Source organism: Vulpes vulpes, chromosome 7 (genome assembly GCF_048418805.1).
Source record: "Vulpes vulpes isolate BD-2025 chromosome 7, VulVul3, whole genome shotgun sequence".
In the NCBI taxonomy this organism is placed as follows: Eukaryota; Metazoa; Chordata; class Mammalia; order Carnivora; family Canidae; genus Vulpes; species Vulpes vulpes.
The window spans coordinates 9,318,134-9,333,011 of record NC_132786.1 but is presented as its reverse complement, the minus strand read 5'-3'; the positions used below and the strand labels follow the sequence as shown (position 1 = coordinate 9,333,011).

Genomic DNA, 14,878 nt, shown 5'->3' with positions numbered 1-14,878 from the left:
CTTGGCTCCTCCCAGGCCTACTGGATCTGACTTGGTGAGGAGCAGAGCTGTGACTGTATAGTTCATTAAGCTCTCAGGTAGCTTAAAACATTTCTTTGTTTTGTGATAATTATAGATTCATAAGAAGTTGTCAAAAAAAAAAAAAAAAAAGGTACAGAGAGGTCCAGGGTGCCTTTTGACCCGTTTCCCCCAGGGATGACCTCTTACATAACTAGAGTACATTATCAAACCAGGAAACTGACACTGGTACAACCCACAATGCTTATTTAGATTTTATCAGGTTTACACAAACTTGTGTGTGTGTGTGTGTGTGTGTGTGCAGTTCTAGGTGATTTTATCACATGTGTAACCACTACTGCAACCAAGATACAAAATTGTCTCATCACCACAAGCCTCTCTGGTGCCACCCTTTAGAGCCACACCAACTCCTCACCACTCCCATACCTATCCTTCTAGCAACTACTAATTTCTTCTCCTTCTCTACAATTTTCTTATTTCAGATATAAACAGAATCTTATGTCACCTATCTAGATTGGCTTTTCTCACATAATTCCCTTGTGATCCATCCAAATCATCTCATGTATCAATAGTTTGAGTTTTTAGACCGTTGCATAGTATTCCACTATGGGGATGTGCCACTCTTTGTCTAACCTTCGTCTGTTGAAGAACATTTGGGTTGTTTGCAGTTTTGGGATCTAGGTCTACGATAAGAGAAACTGCCATGAACATTCATGAACATGGTTTAGTGTGGACATAAATTTTCATTTATCTGGGATAAATGCCCAAGAATGCTATTGCCAGGTCATGTGGTAAGTGCATGTTTAGTTTTATAAGAAACTTCCAAACTATTTTCCAAAGAGGCTGTACCATTATATGTCCACACCACCAATGCATGAATGACCTGGTTTCTCCACATGCTCATCAGCATTTGATGTCACTATTCTTTTTTATTTTAACCATTCTGATAAATGTGTATTGAATTTTCATTGTGGTTTTAATTTGCATTTCCCTCATGACCAATGATGTTGCATTTCCCTCATGAACATGATGTTTTCATGTGCTTCCTTGGCATCTGTATATCATCTTTGGTGAAATATTTTTTCTTGACTTTTTTGCCCATTTTGGGGTAAGATTGATTTTATTTATTCATTCATTCATTCATTCATTCATTCATTTAGAACATGCACAAGCAGGGAGAGGGGAAAAGGGCGAGACAGAATCCCAGACTCCCCACTGACTGTGGAGCCTGACATGAGGCTCCATCTCATTGTCCCTGAGATCATGACCTGAGCCAAAATCAACAGTGAAATGCTAACCAACTGAGCCACCCAAGCACCCCTGCCCATTTTTTATTGGATTGCTTTTTAACTATTGAGTTTTAAGAGTTCTTCATATATTCTAGATGGAAGTCCTTTGTCAGATATATGGTTTACAAATATTTTCTCCTAGTCTGTCAATTGTCTTTTCATCTTGATAGGGTTTATTTTTATTTTGATTAAGTTCAATTGATCAATCTTTGTCTTTTATGGATTGTATATTTGTTCTTAAGCCTAAGAAGTCTTTGCCTGTCCTAGATCCCAAAGATTTTCCCCTTTTTTTCTAGAAGCTTTATGTTTTACATTTAACTCTGTGATCTACTTTGAGTTGATTTTTGTAGAAGGCGTGAGGCTCATTTTTTTGCCAATATATGGCCAACTATTCCAGTTCCACTTGTTGGAAGGCTATGCTTACTCCATTGAGTTGTTTTGTGTCCTTGTCAAAAACCAGTTGAGGATATTTGTGTGGGTCTATTTCTAGGTTCTCTGTTCTGTTCCATTCATCTATGTGTCTATTTCTCTGCCAATACCACACATTCTTGGCTACTGCAGCCAAGTCTTGGAATCTGGTAGACTGATTCCTCCCACTTCACTTTTTTTTTTTCCAAAATGGATATAGTTATTTGAAGTCCTTTGCCTTTCCATATATATTTTAGAATAAGCCTATCTATGCCTACAAAAAGTTTGCTGTGCTTTTTATAGGAATTGCACAGAGCCTATGGATCCGTTTTGAAAGAACTGACAGTGTGGAGTCTTCCAATCCATGAACATGCTATATTTATTTATTTAGGTCTTCTTTATTTCCTCTACATTTTATTTTTTTTTTTTATTTTTTTTGAATTTTTATTTATTTATGATAGGCACACAGTGAGAGAGAGAGAGGCAGAGACACAGGCAGAGGGAGAAGCAGGCTCCATGCACCGGGAGCCCGACGTGGGATTCGATCCCGGGTCTCCAGGATCGTGCCCTGGGCCAAAGGCAGGCGCCAAACCGCTGCGCCACCCAGGGATCCCTCCTCTACATTTTAAATGGCATTGTATTAATTTTGGATTCAATGTGTTCATTGTTGGAATATAGAAATACTATTGATTTCATGTGTTGATCTTGAATACTGAAAACTTGTTGAACTCACTTATTAGTTCAGGATTTTTTTTTAATTCTTTGGTATTTTTCTATGTGGACAATGCTGTCATCTGAGAGTAGAGGACAATGCTTGTTCCTTTCCAATCTAAATGTTTTTTATTTATTTTTTCTTGCCTTATTGCAAGTTCTAGAACTATGCTGAATAATAGCAGTGAGGGTGGACATCCTTGCCTTGTTCCCAATCTTAGGAAAACACACTCTTTCACTGTTAAGTGTGATGTTAGCTCTTTTTTGTAGATTTCTTGTAGATACTTTTTAAGTTGAGAAATTTCCCTTTTCTACATGAGAATTTTATTATGAACAAGTGCTAGATTTTGTTAAATGTTCTTTTCTACATCAACTGAATAACCACGTAATTTTATTTTTTATGCAATTTATATGTAGATCATTTTGATTTTTAAAAAAAAAATATTGAACCAGCCTCAGCCTGGAGTATTTGGGTGGCTCAGTCAGTTAAGCATCTGACTCTTGATTTTGGCTCAGGTCATAATCTCAGGGTCATGAGATTGAGCCTGGTGTTGGGCTCCATGCTCAGTGAGGAGTCTGCTTGAGATTCTTGCCCCCTCCCCTACCCTTTCCCCCACTTATGTTCACTCTCTCTCTTTAAATAAATAAATAAATAAATAAATAAATAAATAAATAAATAAAATCTTTGTGAAAAATATTGAACCAGTCATGTATACCTAGAATAAACACCACTTGGTTGTAGTGTATAGTTCTTTCTATAGATTGCAGGCTTCAATCTGTTGATATTTTGTTGAAGATTTTTGTATCCAGGTTCTAAGAAATACTGATCTAGTTTTCTTTTTTTGTACTGTCTTTTTCTGGCTTTAGTATCAGGGTAATCCTGGCTTCATAAATGGAGTTGGGGATTATTCCTTCCTCTTTTATTTTCTGGAAGAGTGTGTAAAATTGTTAATTATTCTTTAAATGTTTGGTAGAATGCTCCACTGAAACCATCTGAGCTGGGAGACGTCTTTTTCAAGAAATTTTAAATTATGGATTCAATTTCTTTTATGGCTATGGGATTATTCACATTGTTTATTTCATCTTGGATGAGTTTTAGTAGCTTGTAGTTCTCAAGGAATTTGTTCATTTCTTTTAAGTTGTCAAATTTATTAGTGTGACGTTGTTATAGTAGTCTCATAGTATTTTAATGGTTGTAGAATCTGTAGTGATGTCCCATTTCGTTCCTGATATTGGTGATTTGTGTCTTGACTCTTTTTTATCTTTGTTAACTTGTGTCTTGACTCTTTTTATCCTTGTCAGTCTTGCTAGCTGTTTATTAGTTTTATTGAGTTTTTTCCAAGAGCTAATTTTTTTTGTTTCATTAAATATTTTTCTGTTTTCAATTTCATTCATTTCTGCCCTTGTCTTTAGTATTTCCTTCCTTACATTTGATTTAGGTTTTTTGCTCTTTTTCTAATTGCTTGAGGTAGGAACTTAGATTATTCACTTATGATTTTTCTTTTTTTCTAAGATAGTACTTAATGCTACAAATTTCTGTCTCAACACTACTTTAGCTACAGACATAAATTTCAATTTGTTATCTAATTATAATAGAGTGATGTATTTGTTTTCTTTCATTCTATTTCTTGTTTCATTTGTTTTTCCTTCTTATGGGTTACTTGAACGTTTTTTAGAATTCCTTTATGACATTAAAATTTTTTTCTATATCACTTTGTGTAGTGTCCTTAGTAGTTGCATAAATATACATATGTAATTTTTCAGTCTACTGGTATACCACTTTGAGTGATGTGAAGAAATTTTACTTCCATTTTGGTCCCTTTACCTGCATTATTTCTTAATATAATTATCTTAAGCATTATCTCTAAGTATACAGAACCCCATATCATATGGTGTTATCTTTTTTTTTTCAACCATCAAGTATGATCTGAGAAACTCATGAGAAGGTTAGTCTGTTATTTTTTAGGCACTCCATATTATTCTTTCCTTGCTGAAGTTCCAAGCTTCCTTCTGTTATTATTTCCCTACTGTTTGGAGAACTTCCTTTACCATTATTTAAGGGTAGATCTGCTAGTGACACATTTTCTTAGTATTCCTTCATCTGAAAACGCTGTTATTTCTTCTTTCCTGAAGTATATTTTCTCCTGGTATAGGACTTGTGATCGACAGGCCTCTTCTTTCAGCATTTGAGAACTATGCCACTTTCTTCTGGCCTCCATGGTTTCTGATGATAAATCTGCTTTCCTTTGAATTGGTGTCCCCTATAAATAATCCATCCATTCTCCTAGCTGCTTTCAAGATTATTTTTCTGTTCTTAGTTTTCAGAAGTTTAATTATGATATGTCTTGACATGGGTTTCTATGGGTTCCTCCTATAGAGGATTCACTCAGCGTCTTGTTTATGTTTTTTGCCAAATGGGAGAAATTTTCAGTGATTATTTCTTCAAATCCAGGTGGCTTTTAAGCATATTTTATATTTGAGAAGCTTTGCTCTAGAGTGGATTTCAGGGGTCCTGGAACCCCTCAAATTGTATACAAAATGCTGTAAATATCCATGTTTCTTAGGGAATGTCTGCAGCTTTCACTAGATTCTCTAGAGGTCCATGAAACTCGCCATAAATTTCATGAAAGGATGGTTTTATAGCCATATTGAGTTGTTTGTGGTCTTCTTGATTAAGAAACAATAAAAACTACTTGGTATACTTTCTTTCCTTCTACCATATCTTTTGAATTTCTGTTTCCCAAATATTGCCCCCGCCCCCAATTTTGGAAAATATGATCATTCAGGTGAATATTTTCTGAGTGCCTAATATATGCCAGCCAAATTTTCCCCCCATTTTCCCCCTAGTCAGTGAGAAGAGGAGTTTTAAAAATTAAAGCCATTTTTAGCTTTTGAAAAGTTCTCAGTGACTAAGAATTCAGAATAAACTTTGCTGCTTTCATATCTTGTGACTTTACTCTTTAAAATCTATTCCTTACTGCTCTGAGCTGAACATGACAATGGTCACATTATATCCTGAAAGTACAATTTTGTAGACTAAAGACATGGCATTATGCAGTGGATCCATTTATCATCACCACTCAAGTTTGCTTCATACAGTTGGTAGCCAAACACTCCTAGTTTCTCCAAGCAGACTCATCCCTGGACAGTTGCACACAGATCCCTCACCCTCTTTGCCACTCACATTCCTAAACTAACCCCTGCTTATCTTTTGGAATTCAGTTTGAGACGCACCACCTCTGGGAAGCCTTTATTCTCCCAGCACCAAGTTGGATGTGCCTCCAATGTTACCCCTGCTTGCCAGATGTCACACTGTGTGCTGATTACCTATCACTCCCATCAGACTGTGCGACCCTTGACAACTGTGACTGGGTCTTTGTTGCTTTTATGCCCCTGGTACTTTAATAAACGTAACCAGACATGTACTCAAGTGCCAATTCCACTCAGAGTTCACTAACACCAGCTGACTGGCTGCTCCTTTCCTCCATTTCTTCATTAATGTCAGAAATGTCTGCTGAACTACTTCATGCACAGGTGTGGCAACCAGATGTTCATCCCTTCATCAGCAGATTTGATCTTTCCCAAATTTTCACAGAATTTATTAATTCACTTTAGATTTTTTCCAAGGATCAATATATAAGTGTTTTGGCTTTTTTTTTTTTTTTTGCTAGAGTATCTGTCTCCCCATTTTTAGACAATATGGACTACACTGACCTCTGCCATTTTTACTTACTACTGGGTCTTATGAATTCTTTAATATTGTGGTTGCATTTACAGATATATCTTTTCTATTGGGCTATGAGCTTCTTAGGATGCTCTGGGGTGGGGGGGAGGATCTGGGACTCTCCCCAGAGTTTCCAAGGCCTGGTGCAAGGTGGATTCCAGAAATGTTTGTGGAATGAAATTTGATGCTAGATCATCACAGCTATACTATTCCTCATGATTAGCACACGTATTTCCACATCTTCTCCACACCTTTACTTCCTATTTGTCTTTTATTCTTCATTCTAAGCATGGGGAATTCTTTTTGGAAAGGGGAAATTGGTAGATAAATACAGAACATTTTAAAGTAATTTTTCTTATTCCCTCAGGTACTATCTTGGTCGCCGGATGTTTATTGTTATCTCTGAGCCAGACATGATCAAGCAGGTGTTGGTTGAGAACTTCCATAACTTTACCAACAGAATGGTATGTAGTTTTCTCTCTGCATATGGATGAATGGGGAATCATTTCTAAGATTCAAGGACTGCACATCACATCTAATAGGGATGTGATTGGGGCCCTTATCGGGTTTAGATCAGTTTGACTCAAAATAGCTCTCCAAAGAATTCAGGTTTTCAAAAGAGACGCACAGGACTGGTAGAAAAGAATGGCATTTGCATTTAAGAAATGCTTCAAGAAAGCTAAAGCTCAAGAGAAGTTCTGGCTAATAAAAATGCTAAAACCAGAAGGGTTTTTTTAAAGCTTGTGCTCAAAGCTAGAAGAATCCAGAGGGCGCAGGTCAAGTGACTGAGGAAGACAGAGGAAGGTTAATAAATATCAGAGGGAAAGCAGAATTTCAAGCCTCTTGTGCTTCCATCTTTCCCAGAGCGTATAAAAGTCTTAAGGCCAGAAGGGGAAGACAAGCAACATTACAAGGGAAATTTGTCCCCTTGTAGCTGGAGAAGCCTGTAAGAGGGCTCCCCAGGGTCAGTTCAATCCAATCCACTAAAGAATGTGTACATTCCATCTTTTTGAGAAAGTACATATCCTCCTACTTTTTATCTTTGTTGAGGACTCTTAAAGAATGAAAGAGTTGACTAATAGTGGCACATGTTAGTGTTGTTCCTATTCCCCAAAGATGAAGAGGATAGGAATTCTAGCAGAGAAGACCACTAATCTCTATGTTGATTCTTGGAAAGATTCTAACATGAATGAATGAACACTTGCTTGTGAAAATTGAGGGAATCACAATCTTTTTTGGGGGAGGGGACAAATTAAACTCAACTACCATTCTTATAGGAATAATAGGTAATATATGCACTTTTCTCAGTTATTTGGCAAGCTTTTGCACACCCACCATATGCCAGGTGCTGTCTAGGTGCTGATTTTAAAGAGCTAGAAGATGCAGGCTTGTCCTGAAAGAGCTCACAGTCTAGTGACAGTGGGAGACAGGTGAATAAACCAGTATTCTATGGTCTGGTTATGTGTGCTGCAGTGGGAACCACTGTGCCATCCAGGATGGGGCCAGGGGAAGGCTTATTAGATAGATCTCTGGGGCTGAGTCTTAAAGGTATTAGCATAGCTCCCCTGCATTCTGTGCTGGTTGAGCCACCCAGAGTGGGGTTTTTTTCCTCATAAAATTTCATGAGGACGTATGAGATTGGTACAATTATCATTTCTATTTTCTAGACAGGGAGACTAAGACACAGAGGGCTTAAGTGACAGCCCTGGTCACGTGACTAACAGGAGGAAGAGCAGGGAACCTCGTGCCACCCCCCCGACTCAAGTCCTTACTGCCCCACTACCAACAGCTGCCTTGGGTGACACTTCAGGATTGTCAAGGTGTCACTGAGTAGTTAGGTGCTCACCCCCAACAAGCTCATCTTCTGGCCCCAGGGTGTCATGCCCAATTCCAGTTATCACATGGCCACTAGAAGGAGGTGACTGCCTGGCCTGTTAACACTGTCACCTCAGGGTAGCTAAAAGAATTGCAGAAGTTTAACTTCTCTGCTGCCTCCCCAAATGTGATGTTGCTACTCTGCTGTTCAAAGTCTCCTGAAGTTCTCTTCTGGGGTGCTGCTGGGATCTTAGGGACGGAGGCTGATGGTCAAGTGCAGTTGTAGCATACAGCTCTGCCGGATTCAGTAAGGAATGTCGATTAAAGAAGCGGGGAAGCCAGTGAGTCCCAGGACCTGGACCCCCAAGTTGCATCCCAGCAGGCAGGGAAGGCACCCCTGAGCCCCCCTGGCAGTGACATGGGACCTAGCAACCACATATCTCTGTATTGCTTCATGTGACACCCGGATGTCTCCAGGGCATGAGCCCCTGAGAGCTGACCTGGAAGAGGGCTGTGCACTGACATGCTGGGGACATACGCTCAGCACACAAGTTCAAGCAGGGAGCACAAAAGAAAGTTGCCTCAGCTTCAGCCAGTTTCTACTGCAAACCATTTGTTTGTCCTGACTTTTTCCATCCCCTAGATCATTTTTTTTTCTACTTCCCAGACTACGATTCCCCAGAATATGGTTCCTTTTACCTTCTTCTACTGCACACAATGCCCTTGGGATAAAGTTCAAGCTCTCCAGATGAGACTGAAGGGCCTTTGTAATTTAGATCCATGACATATGCTCCAACCTGGCCTCTCACTGCTCCCCAAGGCAGGCTGTGGCTCCAGCGGGACCAACCCCTCCATTCTCTCTGCGTCCTGCTCTGGAGAGTCCTGCCCCTGTGCCTTTGCTCCGGCTGCCACACTAGCTACAACTGGAGGCAGCGTAAGAGTGGATCTTGTGTTTGCTAGCAAAGTGAGCTGGAGTAGATCATTCAGCTTTTTAAGCTTCTCATTCCTCCTTTGGAAAAGGGGGATCAGATCTACCTCACTGGGCTGCTGTGAGGCCAACTGAGGTCACGCAGACAACCCCGCCTTCTACTCTGCAAGCATTAGCTGCTCTCAATAGGAAGACCCTCCACTCCTTCTACAGCCACTCGACCCTTCCCCAAGGCTCTCCTTAAATTCTGGCTCTTCCAAGAAGCCTTCCCTACTTCAGTCCACATTTGCCTTTCCCCTTGTTCTGAACCCTCGCAGCATTTGTCGTGTACACCACATCATCATGGACCCCATTGTGCCTTCTTTTTTAAATATTTTATTTAATTTATTTATTCATGAGATACACAGAGAGAGACAGAGAGAGGCAGAGACACAGGCAGAGGGAGAAGCAGGCTCCACGCAGGAAGCCTGACATGGGACTCGATCCCGGGTCTCCAGGATCACACCCTGGGCTGAAGGCAGGTGCTGAACCACTGAGCCACTCAGGGATCCCCACCCATTGTGCCTTCTATTTGCAGTTAAATGAAGGTATGGCTTCCATGCAAACTTGATTATTGGCTCCTTCGGGGTGGTGTTCTTTTTAATACCCATGGCCCAAACACAGGATGACTATTCAGTACCCAATATATTCTTGTTCAAATGGAACTAAATCTCTGTCAACTTAACATCCTCCCCAGAAGAACCATTCTCCCCTACCTGAAGCTGAAGAGATTCGATCCACACCTCCTCTTCTCGACCATTCATAAACACGGAAAAAGACCCATCAAAGATGAGATCTCTAGGAAACCCCAATGTTTATAGTTTTCCATCTGGGAATGTATTCATTTATCTTTAGCTTTGTTTATGGTCTTTAAGCCAATTCCATATTCATGACAAAACAATCCTTAGTGACTCAATTTTTTCAAAACCATCTTTAGAGTGGGATTTTCTCACAGGTTTTTGAAAGTCAAATTAAATCGGGTTCTGTGGTTCCCTCTTATCCATATGCTTATTTATCTGCTCAAAGAACTCAAGGAGATTAGTGAGGCGTGCTTTCTTCATACCGACACCACGCTGCCTTCTCTCTAATAAGCCATGTTTACTTAAGTGTTCAGCAATTCAGCTTTATTATACATTCATTCAGTAAACATTAAACGCTTACTCCATGCAAGCTTCTACCAAATGGTCCCTTGTGATACGGAAAATACCTCAGCATATTAGTTGGATACATTAAGTTTGAAGGAACTTAAATAACGCATGGTTTCATTTTTTTGACTGAGAGCTTGTCTCCTCACAAATCCAGGCTTGACTTAGGCATGTCCCAGAGCAGCCTGGTGGAGGATGGTTGTCATGTGGGAAGGTGGGTTTGGCTCTAGCGTTTGATGTGAGCTGTAAGCGTCCCACGAGGGACCAACAGCTGGAGGTGAGGTGACACCACGGGGAACTCACTGACACACATCCGTACAGAGCAAATAATTTGAATTCAAACTTGTTGAATGAAATATTTTTTCAAACTCAAGAACCCTGGGCTGAAGAGACCATGAGTCAGACGCAGTTCTCGTATCTAGCTTTCCAACTGGCGTTTCTTAAGGCCCTCACTTCCGTGTGAGGTCTGGGCCGCTCCTTGTCCATTCTCTGGATGGCCTCCAATCCATGCCCTCAGCACTTCCAGAAGAACCTCCATGGTGCTGCAGCCACACTTCACGTTAAACCCAAATCAATCTTCTCAGCATTCCTAGAACTTCAGTTGTCCCGCCTCAGGACCTTGGGGTTTTTTTTTGTTTTTTTGTTTTTTTAAAGATATTTTTAATTAGCTCCCCTCTGCTATCAGGTACTCAATGAAGCCATGAGGGCAGCTCTTTTAAAAGAAAAGTATCTATGGAAACTGGAGTTGGGCCCACATGACTCCACAGAAATGGTCATAACCAGCAGTGGGACTTCCTATTCCTGGCCTCCCCACTCCAGGCCTGGAGAGGGAGAAGCTGTGGGAAGTTGATAAGAGGTAGGGTGGTCTGTGGTCCGTGTTAGATTGGTTTGGTTGGACGGGGTCATGGAGAGAGCATATTCAGTCACTAAACTGCTATCAGGAGCTCTAGGTTCTGCTCCAAAATGACAGCATGGACCATGGGTCAGGCTGCAGGCATGCCCATCTCCAGTTCTGCCACTGGCATGGGGAGTGGAGGTGGCAGGCTGTGGTAGTTGGGTGTATGTGTGTGTGTGATATGTGGTTCCAGCCCTCAGGTCCTCACAGGCAACACGAGGTATCCCCTGTCCAGGCACAAGTCCAGCCACACCACCGACTCACAAAAGTCACACCTATAGTCACATAATGGATTTGATGAATGGTTTTATCCAGAACCATAAAGACCCAAGGGCCTGGGTTGCCCCAGGTGCTACCTCTCCCCACAGACACATGGGAATCATTGGTTTCCCTGTGAAACCACAAGCCCTTGGTACTGGCAAAGATTACGAAAGTACTAAGGCAACTGAGTCACTGAAAACCTTATTACTCCCTGAAGCAGCACCCCATTCCAAAGAACAGGAGCGTATGGGCTTGTTACAGAGCTCATGAGCACAGAAAGCTCCATCCAAGGCTCCAGATGGGGTGGGCCACCTGTGTGGGGCCCCAGGGACCTGCCCATTGGTGTCCACTGAGGCAGGGGCAGGTAGGCTCCTCAAGATTGCCATAAAATTGCCCCCTACACCTCTCCAACTGGTACCTCTCCACTGACAACTTTTGAAAACTTGGCTTATCTAGAATTTCTGATCCTCTTTCCCTTAAGTAAGACATTGAGTGAATGAAGCCATTCGGTTTTCACATGTGAGCCGTGAGACTTACACTGTGAGAATGGTGTTTGGACCTGACTTAAGGAAGCTTATATCACCTCAGTCAAGCCTTGAATGCTATTTTTAGCTTTGTGGGGTTAATTTTTTATTTAAATCCCAGTTAGTTAACATACAGTATAATATTAGTTTCAATGATCCAACACTTACATATAATACCCGGTGCTCATCACAAGTGCATCCCTTTTTCTTTCTTTCTTTCTTTCTTTTTTTTTAAAGACTTATTATCTAATTTAGAGAGAGAGAGAGAGAGAGAGAGAGAGCAAGCCAGAGGGGGTGGGGACAGAAAGAGAGGGAAAAGCAGACTCCTCTCTGAGCATGGAGCCCAACGTGGGGCTTGATCCCACGACCCCAAGACCCCAACCTGAACAGAAATCAAGAGTCAGATGCCCAACCTGCTGAGTTACACAGGCGCCCCACAACAAGTGCCCTCCTTACTCCCCATCACCTATTCCCCCCAACCCCCTCACCTCAATCTGGTGACCATCAGATTGTTCTCTACAGTCAAGAGTCTGTTTCTTGGTTGGCGTCTCTCTCTTTTTCCTCATGATCCTTTGTTTTGTTTCTTAAATTCCACATATGGCTAAAATCACATGGTATTTGTCTTTCTCTGACTGACCTGTTTCACTTAGTAGCTTTGTCTCTCTTGAGAAGGGTCAGTGCACATGATAGGCCCACAGCCCCGAGCAGGGCAGAAGTTCATACTTAAAACCCAGACTGCCGAAACCCAGAAACAGATGTGCGCAACCCCATTGGCCTGAGCCCTATTTTGAGCCAGGACTCTTTGATCTCACACACTGTGCTGTGCACAGGAGACCCTCCAGCCTGAGCTGGGAGCATCTCATCCTGGGATGGGCTGCCCCTTGGAAGCCCCTGCATCATAGCCATAGTGAGATCCCCACACCCTGAGAGCCTCCCCCTTTCATCTGCTTTTCTTGTGTCTGGACATTGACTGGTATGCAAAAGCCAGGCCCGGGGCACCACACGTGATCGGTAAAACACACTTAGCTCCATGCTTTCAACTTGGTGGGGGAAGTGTGAACCCTAACATTTTTAAAGGCACTGAGTGCATCCTGAAGCCTGACGGAGGCAAGAATAGTGCTAAGTGGTATTGATTTGAATGCTCCAATGCTCTTCTGTCAGAGTCTTGCAGAACTTTTTCAAACTTCAAGATCTTGCTGAAAATGATTTCACATCTCATGTGTCACCTGACCCTTGCTTCAACAGGAAGCCAGCTTCACATTTTTTAAAAAGAGAGATAAGTACAATCTCATTCTTATATTTAGGCCTCCTTTCTTTAACTTTTGTGGTGGCTGAAGTAGAAGTAAGTGTATAAACCAGGAGATTAAGATCTAGAACTTGGGAGAGAGAACAGTAAAGGAGCCACAGAAGCAATTCCGGCACCTCGGTGGTTATATTCCTGAACATCTCATGAAATCAAGTCACTGTGCCTGTGAGTCCTGCCCCTCCTGCTCCTCCTCTGCCCTGATCTCTTTTAGTAACACCCTGTTTCTCCCCCGTCCTCCCCACCTTCTGTAAGCCACGGCCCAGCAGTATGGTAAAAGGCACATGGCTTGAATTTAAAGAAATGAAATCAGATTCTGGATTTGCTGCCTTTTGTTAGCTGAGTCTCGTGGACCAGCCCTTCAACTTCTCTGGGCCCATTTCTTCTGTGTCGAGTATGAGCGTCAGACGAGGTACCCACCAGGCGTGTTTGGTTCCCAGTGCAGGTGGCAGTCGGCACCATTGGGTAAACCATGGCATCCCACTGGCATCCCAGAGAGCCATTTAGAGCTTCAGATGCGAGGGTCCCTCTTCGGGCCCACCAGGAGAGTTTCTTTTCCCAGCCAAGCACAACAGGTACTAAGTCAGAGATACCTTGTCCTTCCTTAACACTGCTTCTGGCAAGAAACTGCTGAGAACTTTCGAAGGTGTTCCTTGGAAGATTTAACAAGCCCCCCTGGCTCCCTTCCCCTGTCAGGAAGAGGCCATGCTGTGGGGCATGGGGCTTGCAAAAGCACAGTTCCAAGCCTGTGGTTTCCTCCTCTTTGGTGGATAAAATGCTAGGAACTCTCTATCAGGCAGGACCACCAGAGCCCATATCAGGACTTTGTCCAATTTAGAAGAGGTCCCCTTCCTTCCACCAGCTGATACCGAGTTGGCAGACGGATCCCGATCTGGGTTGTGCCCCCTAAGCCAGGCCCTCACTCGGAGGCCAGGCTCTCAGACCAGTCAAAGTCTAAGGCAGAGAGAGGAAACAAAGTGTATCCCTTAGGATCATTTTCTATGGCCAAGACTAATGGATGAAAACTGTCCAGTGGAGACAGAACACTGTTCTGTTTCAAAGCACCAAATATAAGCCCTTTTTGGTTAAAATCTTTGTACAGCCAGATAGCAATTGTCTTATGTTGCAAATAACATATCATCAGGTGTAGAATTTGGGGTGATCCAGGTGAGAGAATTCTAGAGCTTTTGTTGATTAACATAATAAGGAGCCATGCAAGAGGATTCATGTATGCAGGTGAGGAGAGAGGTCATGCCATGGAGCTTCCTCATCTGTGCAAAGTTGTGCAAGAATTTGAAAGTCTGCAACACTGGGCCTAGCATTTTTGTGATCATGGCATACTTTGATATTTATATTCTTACAGCCTCCTTGACATACGTTACACTGAACGGGTTGGTAATTCTGGCATTGTGACTGATGATTTATAACAGTATCTTGGAGTCTTCAAAAGCATCTCATTCTGTTTACCTACAGCTCCGTGTAGGCCATTGAAGAACTGTTGACTGCCCTGCCAGGGCATCATAGAGATCGTACACATCTTTTTTTAAAAATATTTTATTTATTTATTCGTGAGAGACACACACACACACAGAGAGAGAGAGAGAGAGAGAGAGAGAGAGAGAGAGAGGCAGAGACACAGGCAGAGGGAGAAGCAGGCTCCATGCAGGGAGCCTGACGTAGGACTCGATCCCAGGTCTCCAGGATCATGCCCTAGGCTGAAGGCGGCGCTAAACCGCTGAGCCAACCGGGCTGCCCAAGATCGTACACATCTTAAGTCAAAGTTCTTACATGTTTCAGGATGCAAGAGAACTTTTTTTT

At 42.1% G+C, this 14,878-nt stretch overlaps 1 protein-coding gene across 3 annotated transcripts in view; it reads left to right on the top strand.

Moving 5' to 3' along the window:
• Window positions 1–14,878, top strand: part of TBXAS1 (thromboxane A synthase 1) — a 162,707-nt gene that overhangs the window by 70,879 nt on the left and 76,950 nt on the right. For all 3 annotated transcript variants that reach the window (XM_025982180.2, XM_025982179.2, XM_072762894.1), the window contains one exon: window positions 6,518–6,614. In XM_025982180.2, coding sequence (XP_025837965.2) covers window positions 6,518–6,614 — 97 coding nt within the window. The remainder of the gene's footprint in view (window positions 1–6,517; window positions 6,615–14,878) is intronic.